This window comes from Balaenoptera acutorostrata, chromosome 1, assembly GCF_949987535.1.
Source record: "Balaenoptera acutorostrata chromosome 1, mBalAcu1.1, whole genome shotgun sequence".
NCBI classification, from domain to species: Eukaryota; Metazoa; Chordata; class Mammalia; order Artiodactyla; family Balaenopteridae; genus Balaenoptera; species Balaenoptera acutorostrata.
Window position 1 is genome coordinate 46,577,457 of NC_080064.1, and position 24,683 is coordinate 46,602,139.

At 53.5% G+C, this 24,683-nt stretch overlaps 1 protein-coding gene across 1 annotated transcript; it reads left to right on the forward strand.

The window, feature by feature from the left end:
* Positions 1-7,199: 7,199 nt before the first annotated feature.
* Positions 7,200-17,239, forward strand: BSND (barttin CLCNK type accessory subunit beta). The gene is made up of 4 exons (XM_007164389.2): positions 7,200-7,614; positions 12,181-12,275; positions 14,086-14,355; positions 15,216-17,239. Exons 1-4 carry the CDS (start codon positions 7,438-7,440, stop codon positions 15,628-15,630), a joined length of 957 nt encoding a protein of 318 aa, XP_007164451.2. The 5' UTR covers positions 7,200-7,437; the 3' UTR covers positions 15,631-17,239.
* Positions 17,240-24,683: the final 7,444 nt, after the last annotated feature.

Genomic DNA, 24,683 nt, shown 5'->3' on the forward strand with positions numbered 1-24,683 from the left:
TCTGCCTCAGTTTCCTCATCTGTAAAATGGCAATTGGGAATTACAAAGGCACCAGCCCCTACCTTAGAGAGCTGAGTTTCGAGGATTAAATGAGATGATAACAGCTGACATTATGAGATCACACTGACCCTGCAGGCTCAGTGCTAATGCATCAAACAATAAATGCAGACTTCTTAGCGCAGAGGCTGGTGTTTCTTAAGTATGCAGTGATTGTTAGATTTTGTTAGTAAAGGTAACCCCCTCCACCAGGTGCCTCTGCTTCTATACCTCCTGTGACAGGGAGCTCGATACCTCTTCTTATATTCCAGGTAGGCAGAAGGGTCTGCTTTCACAATGTCATATCCCATTCACAGATGAGAAAACCAGCCCAGAGAGGCTAAGTAACCTTCCCAGGGTCATTCAGCCAGCAGGAGTTCAAAGTCCTGGGGCTCAGTCAGCTGTGTAGGGACACTGTTCCCTGAGGGTCTACCACTTACTGGGCCAGACTCTCTGCTGTTGTTTCACTTCCTCAAGGCCTCTCTGCTACAGGAGGCGGCCCCACTTAACAGGTGTGGAAACTAAGCCTCAGAGTGGTAAAAATCGCAGAGAATAAAGGTTTTTCATGTAAATAAAGGTGTTTTCATTCAGGCCTGATTGGGCTCCAGGCCTCAGGTCCTCCCACTTAGGCCTGGACCAGCTCGGTAGCTGCCTATCCCAACTCCCTGCTTCTGCCAGGGTCCCCTGAAGTCTCTTCAAAGCTCAGCAGATGGAATGAGCCTGATCAAACCCAGATCCATAACATCCCTCCTGGGCTCAAAACCCTGAGTGGTTCCCAGCTCACTTTGAGTAATGAAAGCCCTAATGAGGATGGTGTAGTTGGGTCTGGGTCCCTCCCCTTGCTCTCTGCTGCTGTTGGTCCCCCTGTGGGCCTTTGCTCCTGTGTTTTCTCTCCAGAAGCTCTTCCCCAGGCTCACTCCTCATGCCCCTTGCATCTTTGTCCCTCTCTTCAAGACACCGTCCTGGACCACTCTGTTAAAACTGTTGTCTCACCCAGCCCCCTGCACTCCCAGCCTCCTTCCTGCTTTACTTTTTAAATAACACCTGTCATCATTTAATATTTTGCCTTTAAAAAATTTGTTTGTTTGTTTGTTGTATGTTTCTCCCCACCAGTAAGCTCTCTGAGAGCAGGGATTTTTTTGTTTCTTTCCTTTACGTTTATATCCCTAAAGCCTAGAAACGGTGCCTGGCCTGTGGAAGATGCTTAGTAGGTATTTGTGGACTGAGAGAATGAAGCAATAAATGTCAGCTATCGTGATTGTTTCCGGGCCCTCTCTCAGCCACCTGAGCCAGATCTTGTGGATCTTCCTGTGGATCTTGTGGATCCTCTCCCTCCCCCTTCACCAAATCCTGGATCCCCATCCTGTACCCCTTCCCTTCCTCCCCATCTCCCCTGTGTGTGCCTTATACTTACTGCTACGATGGAGATGCAGGTTTGAACGCTGCCTTAGCCCTGACCTTTCTGTGTGACCCTGAAATGTGTGTGTGCGTGTGCACGTGTGCACACGCACACACACACACCAGCTTCCTGTGTGAACCATGGGGATTTGGTTGGGGGAGGTGCGGGGGATTTATCAGGCCCTCTGCAATTCCGAAGGGGTTAATGGGGTTCCAGGCTGGGAAGCAGAACCCAGCTTCCCTCCTACCCCCAAACTGAGGAATTTCCCCCAGGCAGGTGAGTTAATGAGTTGCAGGTGTGATTTGGAGGTGCCACCCACCACCTTTGCCAAGTGGGAGCTGGAAGGGGCAGGGGGTGGGGAAGGCTGGAAGACCGGAAAAGCCTTTTCTGGTTTCCTCTCTAAGTCAGCTCATCTGCATCCCAACTGAAAGCCACCAAGGAGGGGCAGTGACTTGCTCAAGGTCACCAGCTCCTTAGAGGCCGAGCCAGGGCCACGGAGCCAGTCTCCCTAACCCTAACCCTGACCCTGCCAAGCCAAGGTTCCTTATGAGATGCAGTGGCCTTGCTGTGAACTGGGAATGCCTCAGGCCGGGCAGGCCCCTGAGGCTGGGTCTGTCACTCCAGCCCCCAGTAGGCACTGGTTTGCTGCCTGGTCTCCTTCCTCCTGGGCCTGGCTGATGGGTTTCTTCATCCATCATTCAGAGCTCACATCTGGTGCCTGCCACCAGGCCTGGGACCTCAGGGACCCTCTGAGCTCAGGCCTCTCCCACACTTTCCCTGGGCTCCCCCTTTGCCCTGTTTCCCTCTGCGTTGACCAGTGACCCTGCGCCCTGGAGCTCGCCACCTCAGATCAGTTGGAAAATTCCCAGTCAGAAATTCCCTTGCCCTCCATCCCCTCAGCAACTAATTACTCTTTAAAAAGGGTTCATTTTAATCTTTCCCTCCCTAGGTTTCTGCTAGAGTCTGGCAACTGCCCCTCACTTCCACCACCTCCTCTTGCTTCTTCCAACCTGATCTCAGAACCAGAGAATCAGTGTAAAATTAAAATCTGACCTGTGTCACCCCCCCTGCACAACTCCCTGGGAGGCTCCCTGTTGGCCTCTGAAAGATGTTGGCCACCTTAGCCTGACCCCAGGAGCTTTCCTACCTATGCCTCCTCTCCGGCCTCCCTCTCCTCTGGAGCCAATAGCCATCCCTCCGTCCCCAAACATGAACTGAGAGCCAACCAGTTCTAGTCCCTGGAGACACAACAATGAACAGAACAAAGCCCCCAGCCTGTGGGAGCTCGAGTTCTAGGGGAGGAAGACAGACAAGAGACAAGATAAATAAATGATGTGTGCAGTATGATAGATGGTGACGAGTACTACGGAGAAAAGTAAATTGGGAAAGGAGGACAGGGAACACCTGGGGGAGGGGGGTTCTGCAGTTTCAGATGTCACACCAGAGATGGCCTCGTTGTGAAGCTGACATTTGGACAAAGAATTGAAGGAGGTAAAGGAGGGAGCCATGCAGATATCTGGAGGAAGAGCTTTCCAGGTGGAAGGAAGAGCAGGGGCAAAGGCCCGGGGGTGGCCGTGCATTCCCAGAAGAGCACAGAGCCAGGGTGGCTGGGGTGGACGGGGTGAGGGGAGGTGTGGCAGGAGGTTATCTCAGAGGGGTGATAGGGTGGGCAACATGGGCAAATTATCTCGGGCTTTGTAGGCCATTTTAAGTCTTAGCTTTTACTCTGATAGGGCAGGGAACCATTCCAGGGTTCTGAGCAGAGGAGTGACATGGTCTGACCTGGCATTTGGGTGGGAAAGAGATTTCAGCCAGCAAGGGTAGAAGCAGAGACCTCTTAGAAGGACAGACATGATGGGCCTCAGACTGAGGCAGGAGATGGATGGGCTCCAGGCTAGACATTTACAACTAGCCTCCTGTTCACACTTCCTGGGGTGAGAAGAAGATGGGCTCCAGGCCAGACATTCATTCCCAGCCCCCTGTTTACGTTTCCTGAAGCAAGAAACAAACGGGCTCCAGGACTACATATTTTTGACCGGACTCCCGTCTATATTTTGAGATCTGCGCCTTGATATAAAAACCAGCAACAGAAATAGGGTAAATAACTGGATTTTGGACATTTTTATGGCAGGGACAGAGGGGCTAAACCCTGTTAAAAGGTCAAGAGGTCATATATTTCCCATCCTTGGGGCAATGGAAACATTGCACATGCACGGAAATGCTCCTTGGGGCTCAAAAAGGAGGGGGCACCGCCTCATAATATGTGATGCTAAGGCTGTCCCATAGGCCTCTGGGCTGGAATCCATTTTGGAAAAAAGTTGTGCACGCACGTTGGGGAGGGCCCTAGGGCAGGGCAGGTGTGGAAAAAGAAACAAGATAATCAGCCAAATGTAAACAAAGACTGGAAGAACTGCCCTGTATGAATGACTTAACCGCCCCTTTACCCCACTCCTCCTCATGAGAGAGGACGCCCACACCCTTTCTCTCCAGGTGTGCATCTCTGCCTTGCTTCTGTCTTAACTGAACAAACTGTTTCTCTGTGTGCTCTCCCACTTGTTGTTGTGCTATGTCTCTAATAATAAACTTTGACCGGTTTTTACAGTTTTGCCTCCGTGAGAAATGCATTTTTCACTGGGGGCAAGAGCCAGGGGGTGTGGTGGCTAGGATTCCTGGTTGTCATCCAAGCTACCCGGGTTCAATTCCTGGGCAGGGAATTAAGATCTCGTTTCACGCCACCACTCACTGCCGCCTCTCTGAGCTCAAGACCAGGGTGATGAGCAGTAGTGGGGAGGGAGAAGTGATTGGATTCTTCTATCTCGGAGGCAGGGCCAATAGGATGTGGGTGTGAGAGGGGAGGTGAGGATGTTGGCTAGGATATCCAGGTGGTGGAAGGATGGGTTTGACATGGAGGAGCAGGTAGGGGAGGAGTATGCAGTGTAGGAGTGAACGTGCACACAGCATTTAGAGTTTTACCTCCAGCTACGTGTCAGTGCTTACTTGCCTCTGGGCCTTTGCACACACTGGTCTCTTTGCCTGAACTGCTTTTCCTGCCCTGACAGAACTCCAACTGGCTTCTCAAGAATCCCTCCTGTGAATCTGTCCCTTCATTCCTCCCCCTCCACCCCAGTTTCTCCCTCTGTCTGCTTTGTGCACCTGCTGGACCTCAGGCATATCTCAGAGCCTTTATCATATTGTGCCCCAGAAGACAGGACCAAGTGCCATCACACCGAAAACCCGTGTTCATCAGACACCTCATACCTCAGCGTCCTGCACGAAGCAGGTGCTCAAGAAGAGACGGACGTGGGGCCTGGCTTGAACCCTGGCTCTGCTATTTATAGGTTCTGTGATCTTGGGCCATTACTGATGCAGAGCCTCAGTTTCTGCATCGGTCAAATGGGTGTGATGTTTCCCCTCCCTGTAGCAGCTCTTAGGATCTTTTGAGGACCCCGAATCCTGTAGACCGGAAGAAAACCGTGGTTATCGCGTCCTCTGCTGGAAGATGGCAGGCTCCGCAACCGCTCCTCCCACTCACCCCGCTTTGCAGGGAAGGAGGCAGAAGTCAGAGGCGGGTGCGACGTGAGCGGGAACCGCGGATGACCCAATACTTCCAATGCCCGGTACTCACGTGTCCCCGCTTAACCCTCACCGCGGCTCTGTGGAAGAGGTTAGACTAGACCCATTTTACCGAGCACCTACTTGTCCCAGAACTTCTTACTCGTTGCCACTTCCCCCCTACCCCCCTCTTTTAAGGAGAGAAAAGTGGAAAGGAGGCCGGGTCGTGATGAGGAAAGAAAAGATGGGGAGACACGGAGAGTGCTCGGGTGACCAGGAGGACTCTCAGGAAGCCCTAAGGACCAGATCCGATCCATCCACAATGGGGCTGGGACTGTGTGGATCCCGGTCACCTCTCAGCCCCCGATTCAGTTTGGGGAGCTCTTTGGGGAAATCTCCCCGGGCTCGGTTTCCTCGCCTGTGAAATAGGCACGATAACCTCTTCCCTGCGCCCCTCACGGGGCTGCGGGTTTCAGGCACGACCTACCGGGTGTGAAAGCACCTCGCCAAGCGCGTGCTACGATGGCCACCAGGGGGCGCGAGAGGCTCCTGCTGGACCGCGACCCCGCAGATCCAATCCCGCCGTGGGCCAGGGCTTCAGGACCAGACAGGCAGGCTGAGGCCCCTCTGGGCCCCGGTCTCCTTTTCTGGGAGGGGCACGTAGCCTCTCTTCACTGAGCCTGTATAAGATGATTATAATAGTATTTCCCTGGACGGTCCTGCCCTGTAAATAATCCCAGATTACAAAGCATTTTTCCCTCCATCATGTCACTTCCCTCCACAACCCCTGGGAGGTGGCCTAATACCACCTTCAATCACTGATGACAAGACTCAAGCCCAGAGCGGAGCCACCAGGCCAAGGTCACCCCGGGAAACAAACATGGATGTCACCTGGTGCCTCTCAGCCCTTCTCTGACCCCTCGGCAGCCTCTCACTGGGAGGGTCCCCCAAGCTCTGCTACAGGGGACCGACTCCGCAAACTGTAAGTTCTGGGTCTGAGGGCTGGTGAAGGAGAAACAGCTTCACAATGAAACCCCAAGGCGCTGTGGGCAGCGACGCCATAGGGTATCATGTGAGCACAGGTGTGATGTCGGGAACCAGCACAGCTTGTTTCGGGGAGGAGGGAGAGGGTGACGATCACAAACAGGAAAATCCCCAAACCTATGAAGTCAGGATGCCAAATGAAAGCCTTTTATCCTACAGCGGCAATTCAATACCATACAAACAACATGTTAACATTTTCTTTTAGAGATACTGTTGACCCTCATTTTCCTATAATCCTGTAAGGGAATCTGATTTTTACCATCATCCTGTCCCCAGGACTGAAATTCCACCATTAGAGTGTCATTCTTAGGATGAAGGCATCTTCCTAGGTTAGGAGGCAAGGAAATTGCTGTCAGCCATTCACACCCTAGAGGGGCATTGCTTCACCATGGCCAGCTCAGAGCCAGCAGGCCTGGCTGGAGCACAGAGTATGGGAAGGGGACAGAGGCAATCAGGGAGGCCAGGCCTGGGGATAGAGCCAATCCTGTGAGTTGCTATTATTATCCCCATTGTAGAGAGGAGGAAAACTGAGGCACAGGAGGTAACTTGACCAAGACCACACTGCGCCATAATAGAGGAACCAGAACCCAAGCCCAGGCAGTCTGTCCAGCCACCAGAGCCTGCACGTTTAACCCTTGTGCTACAGTTAGGCAGTATCACCCAGTGGCAATACTCTGGACCCACGGCCTCCGGGTTCAAATCCCAGCTGCTCTGCCTTTTCTAGCTGCGTGACCTTGGGCAAGTTACTTGTTCGTGTCTTCATTTGTAAAGTGGGGATAGTAATACCTGCCTCACGGGGTTCCTTAAATGAGTTAATATGCGTCACATGTTTAGAACAGAGCCATGCGTGCAGCCACGGTCAAATAAATAGGGGCCAGAGGGGCACATGACCTTGGAGAGTCTAGAATTCTTCAGGATTCTAAAATGCCAGCCTGTGGGACCCTGTGGGGTCCTCCAGTGGCATTCTGATGTCTTTGGGCTGCAGCACTGTATCTGCTTCCCGTGGCTGGACGGTGCGGGGCCACCTGTCGGCCCAGCTTGGCCCCAAACAGGTAAATGAGGTGATGTCAAAGCCTTGGCTGAGGCCCAGCCCCTGGAACCTCCCCTTCCTTCCCTCATGTCTCCCTCACTCGGATTCCCACACACTCCGGAGGGCCCAGAGGGAAGGTGAGAGGGAGTGAAGGTGGGAGCACGTGGCCACCCAAGCGTAGCTCCTCCAGCCTGGAGAACTGGTGCTCCCAGGGGCTGAGCTGGACCCGAAGGGAGCCTCCCTCCCTCTTACCTTAAGCCCTGATCTGCAGCGATCCCGGAGCGTCACTCCTCCGGTGTGAGCGTGTGGAGACGGCTGGCTGGTTCATTGGCGTCCCTCCGCGGGTGGCGCACAGGCCAGGCCTGGCCAGGCAGCGATGGCTGATGAGAAGACCTTCCGCATCGGCTTCATCATGCTGGGGCTCTTCCTGCTGGCCCTCGGCACGTTCCTCATGAGCCACGACCGGCCCCAGGTCTACGGCACCTTCTACGCTGTGGGCAGTGTCATGGTGATCGGGGGTGTCATCTGGAGCATGTGCCAGTGCTACCCCAAGGTAGGTGGTAGTGGGGACAGGTGGCCTGGGGGCCAGGGCCCAGGAGGGCCTGGGGCTGTGCCTCTATTCCAGGCATCAATCCCCCATCTTTCAATCATCTTGTTATCCTTTCCCCTTTACCCCTTCTTTTCTTATCTCCACTCTCCTGAGCATCCATCCATCCATCCATCCATCCATCATCCATCCATCCATCTATCCCTTATCATAAAGATTGATCAGGAGCCCCCTGGATCTGCAGCCTTGAACTAGGCACCATGGGGGAGATGCAGCAAAACCCACCACACAGTCCAGGTGCTTGAAACCAGAGTTTATGAGGGCTTGCTGCCTGCCAGGCACGCCTGCATCCCTGGTGCAGTTCAGTCCTCATCCTGAACTTTTTGGTACCTTTGAAGTTCTATTTTACACTAGAGACGCCCGAGGCTCAGAAAGTGAGGTCCCACAGCTCCTAAGTGTCAGGGTTGGGATCAGAGCTCAGATGTGTGTCGCCTAAAACATAACCCTCCACCTTGGGAGGGCGATCCCTGTGTCCCAGGGCTGCTGAGTGCTCTGGGTGGGTCAGCTGTAACCTTGATGGCATGGGTTAGGCAGCTCTATCTTTTGAAGTTTTAATGGACTCCTAGCCTAATATGTGACTTAGTGATGGGAAGAGCACTGGTTTGGGAATCTTGAGTTCTAGTTCTAGCTCTGCTCCAAACTCTCTGTGTGACCTTTATCTTTCTGAGCCTCAGTTTCTTTCATCTGCAAAATGAGGCCCCGAGCTCCTATTTCTCCCAGCCTCACAGAGTTATTATGGAGAACAGAAAAGAGATGGGCAGTTTTGTAAACTGTAGAGTGTTATATTTAGGTGAAGCGCTGCCACCCTTACTGTTAGTGATCCTCTCAACAACCCTGTGAAATGGGCCTATCAGGAGTTGTAATCCTTCAGTGCCCAGAGAGGTTGAGTGACTTCTCCAAGGTCACAGCAGCTGGTCAGATAGACCTAGGGAGACAAGGAAAGAAGCATGGATTCTAACTTGGGCTCTGCCTCTAACTACCTGGGAGACTTTGGTCAAGCCCCTTCCCTCTCTGAGCCTCAGTTTCCACATTTGCAGAATATGTGAGTCAGGAAGAGGGGGTGGGAAAGAGCGTGAATCTTAAGGGCCTTGCTGGTCCTGCCATCCGGGGCTCCAGGCCCCAGGCAGCCTCACACACACAGCCCCCTCCTCGCCTCTTGCCTGGATGGCTGTGCCGGGGTTTGGGAGGAGGGAGGAGGCTCCTGGGGGCCTGGGCTCGGCTCTCCCCGTCCTGTCTCCTCTGTGGGAAGCCCCGGGCTATTAGCGCGTTCATTCAGCACTGAGGCGGTCCAGGCTGGTTTGTGGTCATTTACCGAGCAGTTTACAGTCAACTCGCCTCTCTCTGTTCAGTGTCCTAAGCAGAGGTCACCGGGAGAAGAGGGCCCTGGGGCCCGAGCCGCCCACATCACCACCACCTCCATCGTCATCCTCCTCCCGGTGAGGAGGCTGGACCCTGGGGGACAGCAAGGTGATGGCCGGGGTGGGGTGGGGGGAGTGTCCTTCCTGCCCTCACCCCCTTCACAGAGCTGGCTGTGGTCGGTGGGCAGAGTGACTGGGTGGCAGTGGGGATGAGGGAGCGGGGGGCGGGGGAGGAGGGAATATTGCTGGGTATTAATGAGTAACTGTTGATAGATTCACGTGTTCATGTGCTGTGGAGGCCGCATGGCGGGTCAGAAACGGCACAGGTTTCAGTGCCCACCAGGCCCTGACTCAAATGCCCCTCCCTGTGCCCCACTTCTGTGGCCTTGGCAGAGGCTCGCCCGGGCCTGTGGAGGAGCCAGTGGGGGCTTGTAGGTGGGGGACCTGGCATCACGCCTGGCCTGGAGCCAATGCGAAGGCAGCGTTCTCAGGACAGGTGTTTGTGGCTTTGGGCAGGTCTCTGGATGTGTGTGCAGGTGTGTGAGCACAGACGTGGGTGTGTGTTTCAGGGACGCAGGCTGTTAGGGCTGGAACACTAAAGGAGGGGAGGGAAGTGTGTCGTAAACCAGGGAGGTGTGCTAGACGAGGGTCCCAGTCTCCCACATTGTCTCATTGGAGCCCGGACCATCGGAGCCCTCAGCAAATGCTGGTGCCCATCCTCCCAGCCAGATCCTCCCCTGCCTCAGTGCCTGATGAATGGGAATTTTCTGGATTGAAAAAAATATAAATATAAGGGAATGGAATTAGCCGATTATGATACAGGGGAAAGGGTAGCCAGTACCCATGTGAATTAGCTGTCCCTGTCTTTGGGGCCCTGGGGGTCCCATGGAGGAGACAATTTTCTGCCTGATGGGGAGGGAGTGGGCTTCACAGGGAAGATGAGCTGGGGTTTGTAGGTTAAGTAGAAGTTCACCAGGCAGAAAAGATGCGGAAAGAAATTCCAGGCAGAAGGAACAGCATGAGCAAAGACATGAGGTGAAAGAACAAGGCAAGTGGGTCAGCCTGGCTGCTGGGTGTGGGGAGCGAAGCAAGGTGGAGAGGGAATGGGGCTTGGGTCCACGGGACCTGGATGCCATGCTGAGGAATTTGGACCTGACCCTTTAGTGGACGGGATGAGAGAGGGCTGTGAGCAGCTTTGCAGCTCAAGGAAGCTATCAGGCTGACATCTGGGAGGAGGAAGGTTCAAGAGCCACCAGGCCAGTGGGGGAGGCTCCTTCTCTGGTCCAAGGGAGGATGATCATCTCCTAGACTAAGGCAGAACTTGAACCCAAGGCTGTAGGAGCTGAGAAGACATTTCCAGTTCATCAAACATATAGTACCTGCTGTGGCTGGGCGTGGCCCTGGTACTCCCATCCAGCTTATTTTATTGAATTTCTGAAGTAGACTTGGTCAGATTTGGTGGTCAGCTGGGCCTCAGGCTTGAGAGGGAAGGAGGAATTGGGGCAAATCTAGCAGGTGGGACCGTCAGGGATGCTGTGCCCGTTAGCTGAGATGGGGCAGGGGAACTGGGAGAAGGGGAAGGATTGTCTGGGAAAGCAGGGCCTCTCCCTGTCTGGCTTCTGATTCTGCCTACAAGTCGCCCACTCCCCACTCCTGCCTGCTCTGCTGGAGCCCAGGACCAGGCCCCTGATTGGTGGTTGATGGATTGGTCCTCTCCATGGGCCTCCCTCCATCCCTCTGTTCCCTCCCTCTGGGGACTGCTCAAAACTCTGCCTGAACACAAATCTGGCTATGTATTCTCCTGCTGAGAACTCCTCCAGGGCTCCTATTGCTTCTGGATAAAGGCTGAATTTCTTAGCCTGATGCTCTGGGGTCTTTATGATCTGATCTCCCCTCCCCAGCTTCAATTCTGCCTGTCACCCTTTCTTAAAAGAATTTGTGTTTTAAGATTCTCAGGACTTTCCTTCTCCTCCAGGCTTTTCACAGTGGCAATGATAATGATGCTGTAGAGTGATAATGATGATGGTGATGGTGATGCAGGCGCTGGTGCTGATGTTGATGGTGATGATGGTGGTGGTGGTGGTGCTAGAGTGGTGATTATGATGATGAGGAGGAGGAGGAAGAGGATGACTGGAGGAAGGGGCAGCTTCTAGGAAATACAGAGTCAGCTGGCAAGTGCAGGACATACTAAGTGGGTGTGGAAGATACCCAGGCCCCTCCCTCATTTCCAGACATCTGGGGGAAGCTCACCCCTCACAGGAGTTCTAAGAACACATCCATCTATCATTCCCTTCTCCCCAGAGGGATTGGGTTCTTTCCTGGTGCAGACAAATGTCTTTCTCTCACCGTACTCTATGGGAAGGGAGAAAAGGGGCTGCTATTTATGAACCTGGTATAACACAATAGGGTCTCATCAAATATTTGGTGAACAAATTTTCAGCTGAGGAGAACAAGACTCAGAGAAGTCAGGTAACTTCATCTTCAGAAGCATCAAACTATGATTTACTGAGCAGCTACTGCGTGCCAGGCTCTGTGCTGGGGGACTCCTTATATGTTATCTCATGGAATCCAGGAGACAGGCATTACTAGTCCTACTTTTTTAAATTGTAAAATATACATAACATAAAATTTACCATCTTAACCATTTTTAAGTGAACAGTTCAGTAGTGTAGGCACAACCTCAGCCATCCACTTCTCTGTCCTCCCCACCGCAGCCTCTGTCTGTGCCAAGAAACACATGAACTGCTTCCCACTCACTCACCAGATGCGGATGAAGGGCCTACTCCGGGTCGGGCATGTGCTGGGCACTGGATGAGGACCCCTGGAAATGACAAGCTATAACCTCCCCCCAGGGCAGGGGTGTTCGTCTCATTCACTCATTGCTGCCCCCTAGTGCCTAGAGGAGTGCCTGGCACACAGCTGATGCTCAATGAGCGCTGGGTGAATGAAGAGCCAGCGGGAGCAGGAGCCCAGAGGTCCAGCCAGCCACAGATGCTGGGCCCTGAGCAGGCACCCTCCTGTCAAACGGGGTGGCCTCCCTTGTCAGGCCTCACTCCTAGGGTATGTGGAGATGTTAGGCCCATGCTCTGGGGGAGCAGTGACCACGGATGTGTGTGGGTAGCTGCAGAGAAGCCTTCTCCCCTTTGCCCTGCAGATCACCTTTGTACCTGCTGACTCTGACTTCCAAGGCATCCTGTCACCGAAGGCGCTGGGCCTGCTGGAAAACGGGCTCACTGCTGAGATGAAGAGGTGGGTGCCGGGCCCTCTGGGGAGGGGGTGGGGCAGTGGAGGGAGGGGAGGGGCAGTGAGCCCCTCAGGCCAGACTTCCCCCTGCCAAGGAGAGGGGGGCAGGAGGGGTGGGCGGTGTCTCCCCCGCTGCCCCAGGCTCTGGCTTTGCCTTCCCACTTACTGAGAACATACCATCAGAAATCATGGATTGTTTTGACCTCTCAGTTCTATGAGGTGAGCGTTATTATTACCATTTCACAGATGAGGAAACTGAGGCTCAGGGATTTTTGTCCTGTCTTACAGCGAAGTAGTGGCAGACCAGAAATCAAAAATAGGTGTGACCCTAAATCCCACACAGCGGTGACAACTACTACTCTAGCATACAAGAGGCATAATGATGGCCAAGGCACAGCCCTGGGGCCCTGCTACTTTTTGGCTGGGTGACTTTGGGAAAGCAACCTGCCTCTCTTTGCCCCATCTGTGAAATAGGGATACTAATAGTACCTTCCTCCTAGGCTTCAGGGAGGGCTAAGTGAGATAATACAGCCGTCCCTCAGTATCTGTAGGGGATGAGTTCCAGACACCCTCTCCCACCACGTACACCAAAATCTGCAGATGCTCAAGTCCCTTATATAAAATGGCTTAGTATTTGCTTGCAATCTATGTACATCCTCCCATATGCTTTAAATCATCTCTAGGTTACTAATAATATTTAATACAATGTAAATGCTATGTGAATAGTTGCCAGTGTGTGGCAAATTCAAGTTTTGCTATTTGGAACTTACTGGAACTTTAAAAAAAATATTTGAGATCCATGGTTGGTTGAATCTGCGATGCGGAACCTGGGATATGGATGGTGGACTTTAATAAGCCAAGTACTAAGAACAGAGCCTGGGGCATAGCGGGCCCTCTATAAGCCTTTGCCATCATTAGTAGGAAGTGCTTCCAAAGCACCAGAGACCAAGTCAGGCATTTTGTGCCCATTTCTTCTGTCAGTCCTCATAGAAACCCTGTGAAGTGGGGGTTGGCAGGCCCGTTTTACAGATGTGGAAACTGAGGCTCAAGAAGTGCAATCACAAGCCCCAAACCTCACAGGGAGTCAACACCAGACCAGACCTGGGTGGGTGGGTGTGGGGGCCAGCCTCAGGGCTGGTCACACAGGGAGAGCTGCTAGAACAGAGCTGGGGCTCAGGCCACCCTGAGCCTGGGCTCCTCCCTGCTGCTCCCAGCCCTGGACTGTAGAGAGCAGTGGAGAAAGTGGTGCTTGGAGCCCCAGTACCACCCCCTAGGTCTGTGCCACCTGCGCAAGCCAGCTAAGGTGCCTGTGCCTCAGCTTCCTCCAGTATCTCCCAGAGTTACAGGGAGGGTTAGGTGAGCTAACTGATAGAGCCTGCCCCGCAAGGAACACTCAGTAGCTGGTTCTTACTGTTGCTCTGTCCTCATCTGAAAAGTGGGAACGACCATTCTGCTTCAAGGTGTCGTTCAGAATAAATGGGATGATAAATGTAAAGGCTTCAGGCCACCGTCTAGAACCCAGCAAATGCGAACTGCTCTTCATTTGACAGTCGCAGCCTTGGGGTTAACTTTGGAGACGCGGGTGAAAGGAACACTGGACTGAGGGTCTGAGCTCTGCCTCTCAACTTAACTTGTTGGGCCTCAGCCTCCTCATCAATGAACTGGGTACAGTAACCACCCGCAGAGGCTTCTCTGAGGTCGGGGGAGAGCCGGTGCCTGGAGCAGGTGGGCCAGAGGACAGCACTGACATCTGTTGATCGAATCTTTGCCCACCTGCCTGTTCTCTCTCCCGCTGTCTGCTGTGCCCCCCGCCCAGCCCCCGGACCTCCTACGTCAGGCTGTGGGAGGAAGCCGCCTATGACCAGAGCCTGCCGGACTTCAGCCACGTGCAGATGAAGGTCATGGGCTACAGCGAAGACCCCCACCCCGTCCTGGCTCCTAAGCCGGGACGGCCACAGCCAGGAGCCAACGATGGGGGAGAAGGTGGTCCTCGCGACCCTCAGGCCTTGTTGGAAGCCGCCGTGGTCATCCACAGAGGCTCGGACCAGGACGAGGGAGAAAGAGACCCAAGTCAGGGCAGGCCCGGGTGAGTGCATGGAGTGCAGGGGCGCTGGGGTGAAGGAGGAGGGGTGTGGCCACTGAGAGGTGGCTCGGACACTGGGGAGTAGAGAGGCTGGAGACACCCTGAGAAGCAGCAGGGGTAGCAGACACATGGGTCTCGGCTTAGATGGGCCTGGGTTCAAATCCCAGCTCCTCTGCTGTGTAACCTTCGGATGTTCCTCACCTTCCCGAGCCTCAGTTTCCCCACATGGGAATAATCGGTCCTACCTCAGAGTTGTCCGAAAACTCACCACGAGGGGCCAGGGCAGGGAGCCAGAGGACCTGAGTTCAAATCCAGGCTCTGCCACTGATGTGCTCTGTGACCTCAGTCAGGTCACTCCCCGCCCCACCCTGTCCCCAGCTGTTCATGAACTGGGTTCCTCATTCATCCACGTGGTCACTCATCCACCAACATTACTGGGTACCTACTTCCTGCCAGCCCTTGACAGCCCCTACCCTGCGGGAGCTCCTCGTCCAATGGGGGAGGCACACAAGGGAACAGAAAGTGACACCCAGTGTGACAGGGATCGTGGGCCCAGAGGAGACCTCCAAGTGATTGGAGAGGCAGAGGAGTGACCTGGTTTGGATAACATAATAATGGCCCTTTTCTTGAGCACCTACTATGTGCCAGGCCTTGTGCAAAGTGCTTTGCGTTCATTATCTGTTGTAAATCTCAGGGATAAACATAGGAGTGAATGCTATTATTTCCCCCATTTTACAGAGGAGGGAACTGAGGCCCAGACAGGTGAACTCACCTACCCTGGGCCTTGCAGCTAGTGGCTAGGATTTGGACCCAGGCAGTCTGACTCAGAGCTACCCTCTCCCTTTCCGCCTTTGCCCCTGCAGCCCCCCGACCTGTCCCCAGGGCCCTGCACCCTTGGCTTCCTTCCAAGATGACCTGGACGTGGGCCCCAGTGAGGGCAGCAGCCCCAACCTGGTACCATCTGAGGGGGCGGAGCCCCGGCCTGCACCCCCGGAGCCCCAGGCTTGCAGGTGCCGGCTGGACCGCTTCCACGACTTTGCCCTGATTGATGCCCCAGCGTTGGAGGGTGTGCCTCCAGAGAAGCAGCTACAGGTGGCAGCCCTGCCCAGCTCCTGGCAGAGACCCCCGAGGGCAAAGCGGGAGGAAGAGGAGGCTTCGGACGCAGGTACAGAGGAGCCGGAGCAGGAAGAGGAAGACTTGTACTACGGGCTTCCCGACAGCCCTGGGGACCCCCTTCCAGATAAGGAACTGGGCTTTGAGCCCGACGCCCAGGGCTGACATGGAACTGCTCCCTGGGTTCTAGCCTGGCTCCGGGGCTAACCCCGACGTGACCACACAGGACTTCAGTTTCACTACCTGCAAAATGGGGTTAGATGGAGGTTCACAGGAGACAGTGGACCCGAGAGCATTTTGAGAACTGCACAGAAATGCACAGGGAGGAGATGACTACATTACTGGGCCATTGCTGTTCCGATTATTAATACTTTTTGTAAAGCTTTGAAGGTAAAACATGATTAGTTGAGAAGATCTGCAGCAGCCAGGGCCCTCAAGAGCCCTTTCTGCCTCCCCCCAGAGCTGGCCTCTGAGCAGGAACCCTCCTGGGTGCTACCCCCGTGTCCCCGATCCTCTGTGAAGGCCTCTCAGGGTTCTCGTTCCTGTTGCGTCTTTTAGTGCAGCCGGGGGATGGCGTGATTCGTCTTCACTCAGAGCTGACGTCCCCGGCCCGCATCCCTCCTGTGGCTCCTGTAACTCTGGGATCCAACACCTTCCATGAGTGACCTCTGCTGACCTCCCAGCTTTCTCCCTGGTCAGCCCCACCCCACGCTCACCCTGCTGCCCCATGCCCTTGCCAAGCTGTCTCCTCTGCCCGGATGCCCTTTGTCCCCTGTCTGCCTGGCAAATTCAGGCTCATCCTTCAAACCTCTGCACAGACATCCCTCTTCTGAAAGCTTTTCCTGATGTCACCACTTCTGGGCCGAGTTAGTTCTGGCTCCCGTGTGCCACCTCTGGGCCATCTCTGGGCCTTGTGCATTTATCATGGAGCATGGCTGCCTGCTCAAGGTCAGCACCTTTGCTTTACTCACCTCGGTCTCTCCTGTGCCCAGCTGGTGGTCACCGAGCATGTACAGAAGTGACCAGAACCCACGAGCCTTTTGCAGGGAATGCTGCCTCCCCCACTTCCCTGAGTCTCAGACTCCTGACTTAACTAACTTGGTTCAGGTGGCATTTACTGAGCATCTACTGTGTGCCAGACACTAAGCTGGGATCTTTAGGAGGAAAGAGACACAAACTGATGACAGTTCTCACCCTCGAAGGGCTCCCAGTCCACTGAGCCTGGTGTCTTGTAAGTTAGCACAGAGTGCAGAGCACAAACTGAGGTGGGAACAGAGGAGTTAAAAATTGTCACACCAGAAGCAGCAGAGTGACACCCACGCAACCGTTGGGGCCATCGAGCGCAGGGACAAATAGCTCCAGCTGCCTGAGCAGCCCCTGGAGATATCACCGTATGGTAGCATCACCGAGTGACGCTTTTCTTAGGCTGATCTCTGCAAAGCCCCTCTGCGCCCCGTCAAAGGGATGGTGGCACTACCTCATCCTACGTCCCCACATTCAGAGCTTGCAGCCTGGGCCTCCTGAGAGGGCTGGCCTTCACCTGGGCTGGGCCTCTGGGTCAGGGTTGGGGTCACGGCCAAGGGAAGGGCACGCCCCTAGGACCCCCTCCCTCTCCTTTCTGGGTCATTGCTACCTCCCGTAGGAAAGCCTCTGCTGTAACAGATGTTCCTGCTCACGGCCCGTTCCTGCTCTCTGCTCACTCACGCAGGGAAGGGGTGACCGCATCAGAAAGAACACCAGTGTGAAAGGCTAAAATAAAAAAGTTTTCAGTGTTTAGAGTGGTCACCTTCATTCACCTGCAAATTCTTTTATGTGAACCCCTCCCATACCCCCAGTCCCCCTCTGGGCAGGATAAACGAGGCATCATTGAGGGAACTCTCTGGAAAGCCAACACCAAACACGGTGGCGTGGCCGGCTGGGACAGCTGTGTGCGTGGAAACCTGGGTGTGGCCCACGCCCAGACATCACACTGCAGGGCACCCCCAGACCTCAGCGGAGAACCAGGAGTCTCTGGTTGCCAGGCCCGTCCACGGAGAGAACCCTGTCCCTGGGAGGGCGCAGGGACACAGATGGCTGGGCCGGGCTTCGACCCTCGTCCGGCTCCCCTGCTTTCTTGCTGCTTGATTGGGAGACCACTCGCCTGGCCTGCCCGGGAAAGTCCTGGTTTAGGCCCACTGTCCCTGCCTAGTTAGCAGTAGTGCGTCCTTTCACCCTCGAAAGTATCCCCTTGGGACGATAAACTACATATTCACCCTACTCTGTGACCTTGGGCTTGGACCTCACTTTCCTCACCTGTGAGAGGGAGGTGACGGATCCTGGGCTTTGCCTTTTGCAGGGTTAGGTGGTGGTGGCGATGGTGGGGGGCCGGGGGGGGCGATTTGATGAGATCCATCTGCTGGTGCCCTGCAGGTGAGGACCACCAGGAGCTTGCCTGTGGTTAATAGTTGGGTTTGTGGCTCATTGCAGTGAGGGGAGAAACCCCATGGGATCTATGAGGCGTCTCTGTAAGAGGGTGTGAGAAAGGACTTATATGGGATTTGGGCTTGTGTGAGGTGACTTGGGGGAGGGTCTGAGGAAGTGGGCTCCAGATTGGATGCTGTTGGGAAGCAGGGCTAATCCATGGTGGGGCATCTTAATCAGTCCTATGTAGGAGACCAAGCTAAGGATGCAAATGGCAAAGAAGCAGCAGTCATGCTCCAGCCAGGAGAGGGTTGTGGGGTCACTGACGTCATTTGGACAATGCTCTTGGTTGCTATGCTCAGCCGTAGCTACTGGTGGTCTGGATTTGTCTTGACCCATCATGGTCACAGAGTGCCTTGTCTGATGCTGATATTCTGTGAAATTGTTCAACTTCATCAGAAGACCACCGGGGCCCAGCTGAGAGGGCCGGGCCGGCCCCTGGCTGTCAGGCTGCCCTTCTTTCTCAGCCTCCCTGCTCCTCTGGGGCCTGCTGGTGACTATGGGGTCGCGCAGTTGGGGGGCAGAATGTGCTGTGGATCTCATTTGAAAAGAAGAGTCTGCGGCTGCTCTTCTGTTCAGCTCCAACCATCCCAACTCTCTGATTTGCCACCTCCATTGTGCTCTGTTCCCTTGACCTTGCCAACTTTCAGTACTCTAAGAACATGGGCCCCTGGGATGGCCCCTCTCTTCATGCAGGTCCCCGGGGGCAGGGGCGGTGCTGAAAGGGCCTGGTGGAATGGCCTTGGCAAACCCTGGGATTCCAGCTCTCAGCCCCAGGCTCCAGATTGGTGTACCATGGCAGAAATTCCTGTTCTTTCCACCCTCCCGTCAGGTCAGAGGGACTTTGGGAAGTTTCCACTCTCTGGGGAGGGATGGCCCCTGCCCTTTACTGGGAAAGAGTGATCCTGGGGGCAGTGAGCGTGGGCTCTGTGATTGCTTGCTGTGACCTTGGGCATGTGGTGACCCTCCCTGAACTTCTGTCCCTGTTCTCTATACGATTAGAGGGAGGTAGACAAGATTCCACTTCTACTCCTGGTCCTTAAGCACGGTGCTGGTCACCCTCACACCGATTACCCCATTTTGTCCTCTCAACAGCCCTAGGGGACAGGTCCGTCGACTCCACATTGCAAATGTTTGCTCTAAATCCCAGACTTTGGAGTCAGAGAGACTTGGGTTTGCACTCAGCCTCTGCCAGTTCCTTGCTGTGTGACCTTGGACAAGTCACTGCCCCTCTCTGAGCCTCAACATCAACATTTATGCAGTGGGAAGGATAATACCTGCCTCTCAGGATGTCATGAAGAACTAATGAGTTGATGCTTCCAACACATCATAGGTGCTTGAACAGCGTCTGTGTCCTTCCTTCCCTCTCCGGGTCTCAGTTCCTCACCTGCACAGTGGGGATTAACTCTGTCCGCCTTATAAATGCTACAGTGGGTGAGTGGATTCACCAGGGAGAAGATGCGTGTGAAAGCTCTTTGCAAAGGGTGCAGAACATCTATGGTGTGCCAGGCGCTCAGGGGCAGAGGAGCTGACAGCAAGCGACAGGGAGCTAAGAAGGAGCAGGATTACTTGTGCCTGGGCAGACGAAGAAGCAAACAAAGTTACAGAGCATCTGCTAAGTATCAGGTGCTCCCTGAACGGAGCCCTCCCACCAGCCCTGAGAGGTGGGCATCCCAGGGCCCGGGCTGGGATTCCCGCATGGGCCCTGGAGCCTGTGCTCTTCCTCCAATGCCACCTGGTCCACACACGTAGCAAGACCCATAATCACCTACTATGCTGTGCTCACCTGCACATTTCTCATTTCACCCTCAAAATCTGCAAGGTTGGCGTGCGTCCCCACGTTACAGATGAGGAAATGGAGGCTCTGAGAGGTTGAATAATTTGCCCATCCTCCCAGAGAAGGGCTAAACGGGGGAGAAGCGATGAAGCTGTAGGGCCTTCCACTTCTGGCAGGATTCGTCCAGTAGTCCCAGGTGATTCCAACCCTAGTGAGGACAGGAGAAAGACACACTTCAATAATTCAGGTAGCAAGGTTGCACTAAGCATCTACCTGTGTCTTTCCCTGTGCTGGTGCTCAGGGCGGACACACGCCTGCTCTCACACCTTCCATGACTCCCTATTTCCCACAGGATAAGCCCAGACTCCTCAGCCTGGAGTTTGAGGTTCTTTTCAGCCAATTTGTCCACCACTTCCTCCAGTGCCATAGCCGCTGGAAACTTGACCCTTGACTCCATCTGCTTAATGCCCTTCCTCCCCTTCTCTATCATCCCTCAAGGCTCAAATTCCACCTGTTCCCTGGAGCCTGAACTGGCCTTGCTCTCCCTCCTGGGGCAGAACCCATCCGCATCCCACCCTTTCCTCTGTGTCCTTCCCAAAGGGCGTGCACTGCTCTGGTCCCAGCGCTGCTTACGTGACTGTGTGTGTGCTAGTCTCCTCACCTGGACTGGGATGTCCTTCAAGGACGGGGGCCTCTGCCTACCCATTTCTCTATCCCCAGGACTTAGCAAAAGCAAGTGACAATAGTGCTGGTGGAAGAGGATGGAACTGACCCAAATTGAACTGAACCACATGGCCACCCTGAAGGCTCGTGGCCCCGTTGCACAGACCACATAGCACAGGGATGAAGAGCTCTGGCTTTGGCATAACCAGTCCTGAGTTTGGGACTGGGCTTCCCCTGGCAAACTGTGTGACTTTGGCCAAGAGACTTACCCACTCTGGTCCTCAATTTCTTTATCAATAAGGTGAGGTTAATAATATCTACCTAATCGCATATGAAGATTAGATGAGATCACGCATATCGAGTGCTCAGAGTGTGACTGGTGAGCCCTCAGTAAACGGTAGTTATTATCATTACCATTTGCAGAGAAGAAGGGAATGTGCACAACGTGTAGACATCAGGAGCCAGTGTAGACTTGAGGTTGGCATCCAAGCACTGTATTATTAGCACTTCCCAAATGCAGGTCAATGGACCCAGCTGGGCTGGTGGCATCAGACTCTCCTGGGAAGTTTTCAAAGCGCAGTGTCCTAAAATACCCCCAGAGAGGTCTGGGATGGTCTGAAACGTGAATAAGCCAAGCCAAGTAATTCTAAAGTGCAGAAGGGCTTAGCCTTTTGTTTTTAAACAAGTTATCAAGGACTGGAAAGGTTGGAAGATGACCCCGAGAAGGTGGGGTGGCAAGCCAGGAATTAGCTGGGTAAGACGAAAGGGCAAGGGTATCTCAGGCAGAAGGCATGGTGCAGGCAAAGTTCCATAGGAAAGAAGGAGGAAGATGTGGTCCCAAGAACCTGGAGGAGGCTAGCCTGGCTGGAGTGATGGTGGACGGAGTCAGAGAATGAGGCTGGAGTTTGGTCACAGGACTTCTTGAATTCCTACTGCAGAGCTCACATTCTATCTGATGGGCAAGTGGGATCCACTGATGGTTCTTGAGCAGAGGAGTGACATGAAGAAAGGAATGGTAAGGACATATTCTGGTTAATATGTGCAAAAGAGAATGGAAGGGCACCTATTGGTGGCAAGAAAGCCAGCTCGCGGCCTGTGGCAGGGTTCCAGTTCCCAACCTGACATGGGAAAGGCTTTTTCCACTGTGGAGGGGAAGCTGGGTGGGTGCTAGGTCAGGACTGAAGCTTGGTGGAGGCAATGTCTCAGATTCCTCATTGCTGACCACAAGACCAGCCCAGCAGAGCAGGGGACTATGTGGCAGAGGCTGGATCTTCTATCCAAGTCACCAGAGCCCTGGTCAAGGCAGTGTTTAGTTCAGAGAGAGCCCAGGGGAAGGGCAGGTGAGGGTCCAAGGGACCCAGTAAGTGCCCAGGTCAGATAACCGGCCCCATAGGTGATTCTGCAGATGGTGAAAGCTCCCAAGCCACCTGCATATCCTCACGTTAACCCTGATGACAGCAGACCTGGGGTGGAGGGTAGGTGGGCAACAGCAGGCTTTGGATGCCTGGTCTGCCAGCCTGGAGACAGGCAGGGGTCGATTTCATTCATTCATCCATTCATTTATTCATTCATTCATTTATTCTGGCCACAAGCACTCTCTAATCACCTGCTTGGTGCCACCCCCTGTGCCAGGCACTGGGGGCAGAGAGATGCGTCTGACTCATGCCTATCTAGCTGGAGCCCCCCTCCCCTGGGGTAGCTGCAGAATGAACAGTGACAGGTCAGAGTGGTCAGTGCTGGGCAGAGGGAGGAACAGTAGAGGTCTGACCCCACCTGGAGAGTCAGCAAGAGCTTCTCAGACTTGCACCGAGCTACGTCCTAAGGGTTCACTGGGGGAGAAAGGGAGAGGAGAGCAGCCTAGACAAGGGCAGGGAGCCCGGAGTCACCCCACCATGTTTGAGGAGTGACCCAGGGGTAGGTGTGAGCAGAGCTTAGGATAGATGGGGAAGACGGCTAGAGAGGACATGGGTGGGTAGGTGGGGACTTGACCAGGAAGGGCTGTGGATGCCACCCTGGAGCAAGTGGGAGAGCCCCAGTGGGCTGGATGACAAGTACACAGCTACAGTCTCCCAAGGAGGACCTTGCAACACACAGAGCCGCCCAAAGAGTGCGGCAACATCTGACAGGTGGAGGTCACAATGCTTCACACAGAGAGCGCTAAAAATCAGACAGGAAAAGAAAAGGAGTTCACTCACAGGAAAGATCTGTGACCCCATAAAAGAAACAAATGAAAACATGGTCAATCAAAGGAATAATCAAAGGAACGGAAATTAAAACAGCAAGAAACCATGTTTCACCCCGTAACACTGGCAACGTTTTACAAAGGTGATGATAACAGACGCTGTTGACAGAATGTGGAGGATCAGGGTGATTTCTTGCATTGCTGGTGGGAATAGAAATGATGCGAGCTTTTGGGGGGAGGAGTATGGCAACGTAGGCTAAGTGCCTCAGCACGTGGGCTGCCCCAAGATTCCGCACTTCCACACGTAGGAACCTATCCCAAGGAAAAATAATCAGACAGGTGCACCAAGATGGACTTTGGGAAGGCTGTTTACTGTGGCAGTGTTTACGACAGCTCAAGTGTGGAAAGAATCTAAACATCCAGCAGTAGGAGATTTGTTGAAATAACGATGCAACAGCTTTGCGAGGGAATGGTGTACGGCTGTTAAAATGGGGACCCTCCTGATTGAATCACACCCCCTTCCCCGACCTCTCCTTGGTAGCATATGTGATCATTGCCGTTTCACATTTACTTGTGAATTTCTTGGATGACTTTCTGCATTCCCCATCCGATATTAAGCCCCGTGAAGGCCAGGACTCTGCTTATTATGTTCAATATTATGTCCTCGGTGCTGACTTCGGTTCCTGTGGGCCCTCAGCAAATAGTTATTAAACGAATAACTGAGTCTGTACTTCTTTAGTGTGGTAAAATACACATATCATAAAACTTACCGTCTTAACCATTTTCAAGTGTATGGTTCAGTTTTGTTTAGTACATTCACATTACTGTGCAACCATCCCCGCCACCCGTCTTCATGTTCATCTTCCCAAACTGAAACTCTGTACCCATTAAACAGTAACCCCCATTCTCCCCTCCTTGCTCCCCAGCGACCACCATTCTACTTTCTTTCTTTTAATATCCCCCTTTTCCCTATGCCCCTGTATTTTTTGATGTGGAAAGATGTTCATGACATATAATTGATAAAAAGAGACATTATAAAGTGGAATGCAGCAAACACTGTTAATTCCCTCCTTCCTTGATTTTGTCTGGAGGGATCACATGTCTACACCCAGGCAATCAATTATGATTGACCCAAAGCCAGTTATGACAATCCTATTCTTTACTGACAGTTCTGGCCAATGAGACCTGAAAAGAAATTTGTTGGAGTCACTTCTGAAAAAGCTTTTACTTTCTTGATTAAAAAGGCAGAAATGATTAGCTTTGCTGGCCTTGAATACAGATGCAATGGTTGGAGCTGCAGCTGCTGTCTTGCAACCATGAGGGAAATGCTAAAAGAATCATAGGGATTTTGGACCTGTAAACTGGTGAACCAAAGCCAGCAACCACTGGTCTTCTAGCTATGTAAGAACGTTTAACTCCTATTTATTTAAGTTATTGTGTTTGCAGCTGAACTCACTCCCAACAGATACAGAATGTGATCCTTTATCTATGTGCAAGTATGAATAGAAAGAAATTGAAATGATTATCTCTGAGTGATGAGACTCTTCTTTTTGAAATTTATATAATGAACGTGTAAATAATGATGAGAAAATAACAATTTTACATTTAGGAAAATGTAACAATGATGTTAGTTCTATTTTAAAAAATAAATAAAATATTGGGCCTCCAGGAAGTAACTCACTCCTATCTGACCACTGAATTCAAGAGAAGCTCAATGGCCACCTGTGGAACAGATTCAAGCCCCCAGGGGGAGGCTGGACTTCACCTACACAGGTCCCATCCAAAACAGTGTATGATTCTAACCTCATGAGGGGGGCAGGACAGATGCCATGGTGCCAGGGAAACATGAAAACCTGAGGCTCTGTGAGGAGCGGTGAACCTCAAAAGGTCCCCAGTGTGTCTGTGAGGGGCTGGACCACACCCTCTGTGGCTCTCCTGTCCTCCCCCTGCTGCAGCCCTGAAGGCCCCACCTCTCCCTCTGGGCTTTGAGGCCAGACTCCGTGTTCCTGTCAGAGGCATGTTCCTCAGCTCCCACAGGACAGTCCACCCTCACCCTCAGATTAGGGCCCAGGCCTTCTCCGCTGACGGGCCTGCCAAGCAGGTTCTCAGCCAGCTCCAGGCTGATGACCGGATGAC

What these genes read in the sequence shown, in the direction of transcription:
- BSND (XM_007164389.2), top strand. Translation starts at nt 7,438, where the DNA reads ATGGCTGATGAGAAGACCTTCCGCATCGGCTTCATCATGCTGGGGCTC. An exon ending in TGTGCCAGTGCTACCCCAAG is followed by an intron (nt 7,615 to 12,180) that starts GTAGGTGGTAGT and finishes TTTGCCCTGCAG; the next exon opens with ATCACCTTTGTACCTGCTGA. An exon ending in CCAAGTCAGGGCAGGCCCGG is followed by an intron (nt 14,356 to 15,215) that starts GTGAGTGCATGG and finishes TTGCCCCTGCAG; the next exon opens with CCCCCCGACCTGTCCCCAGG.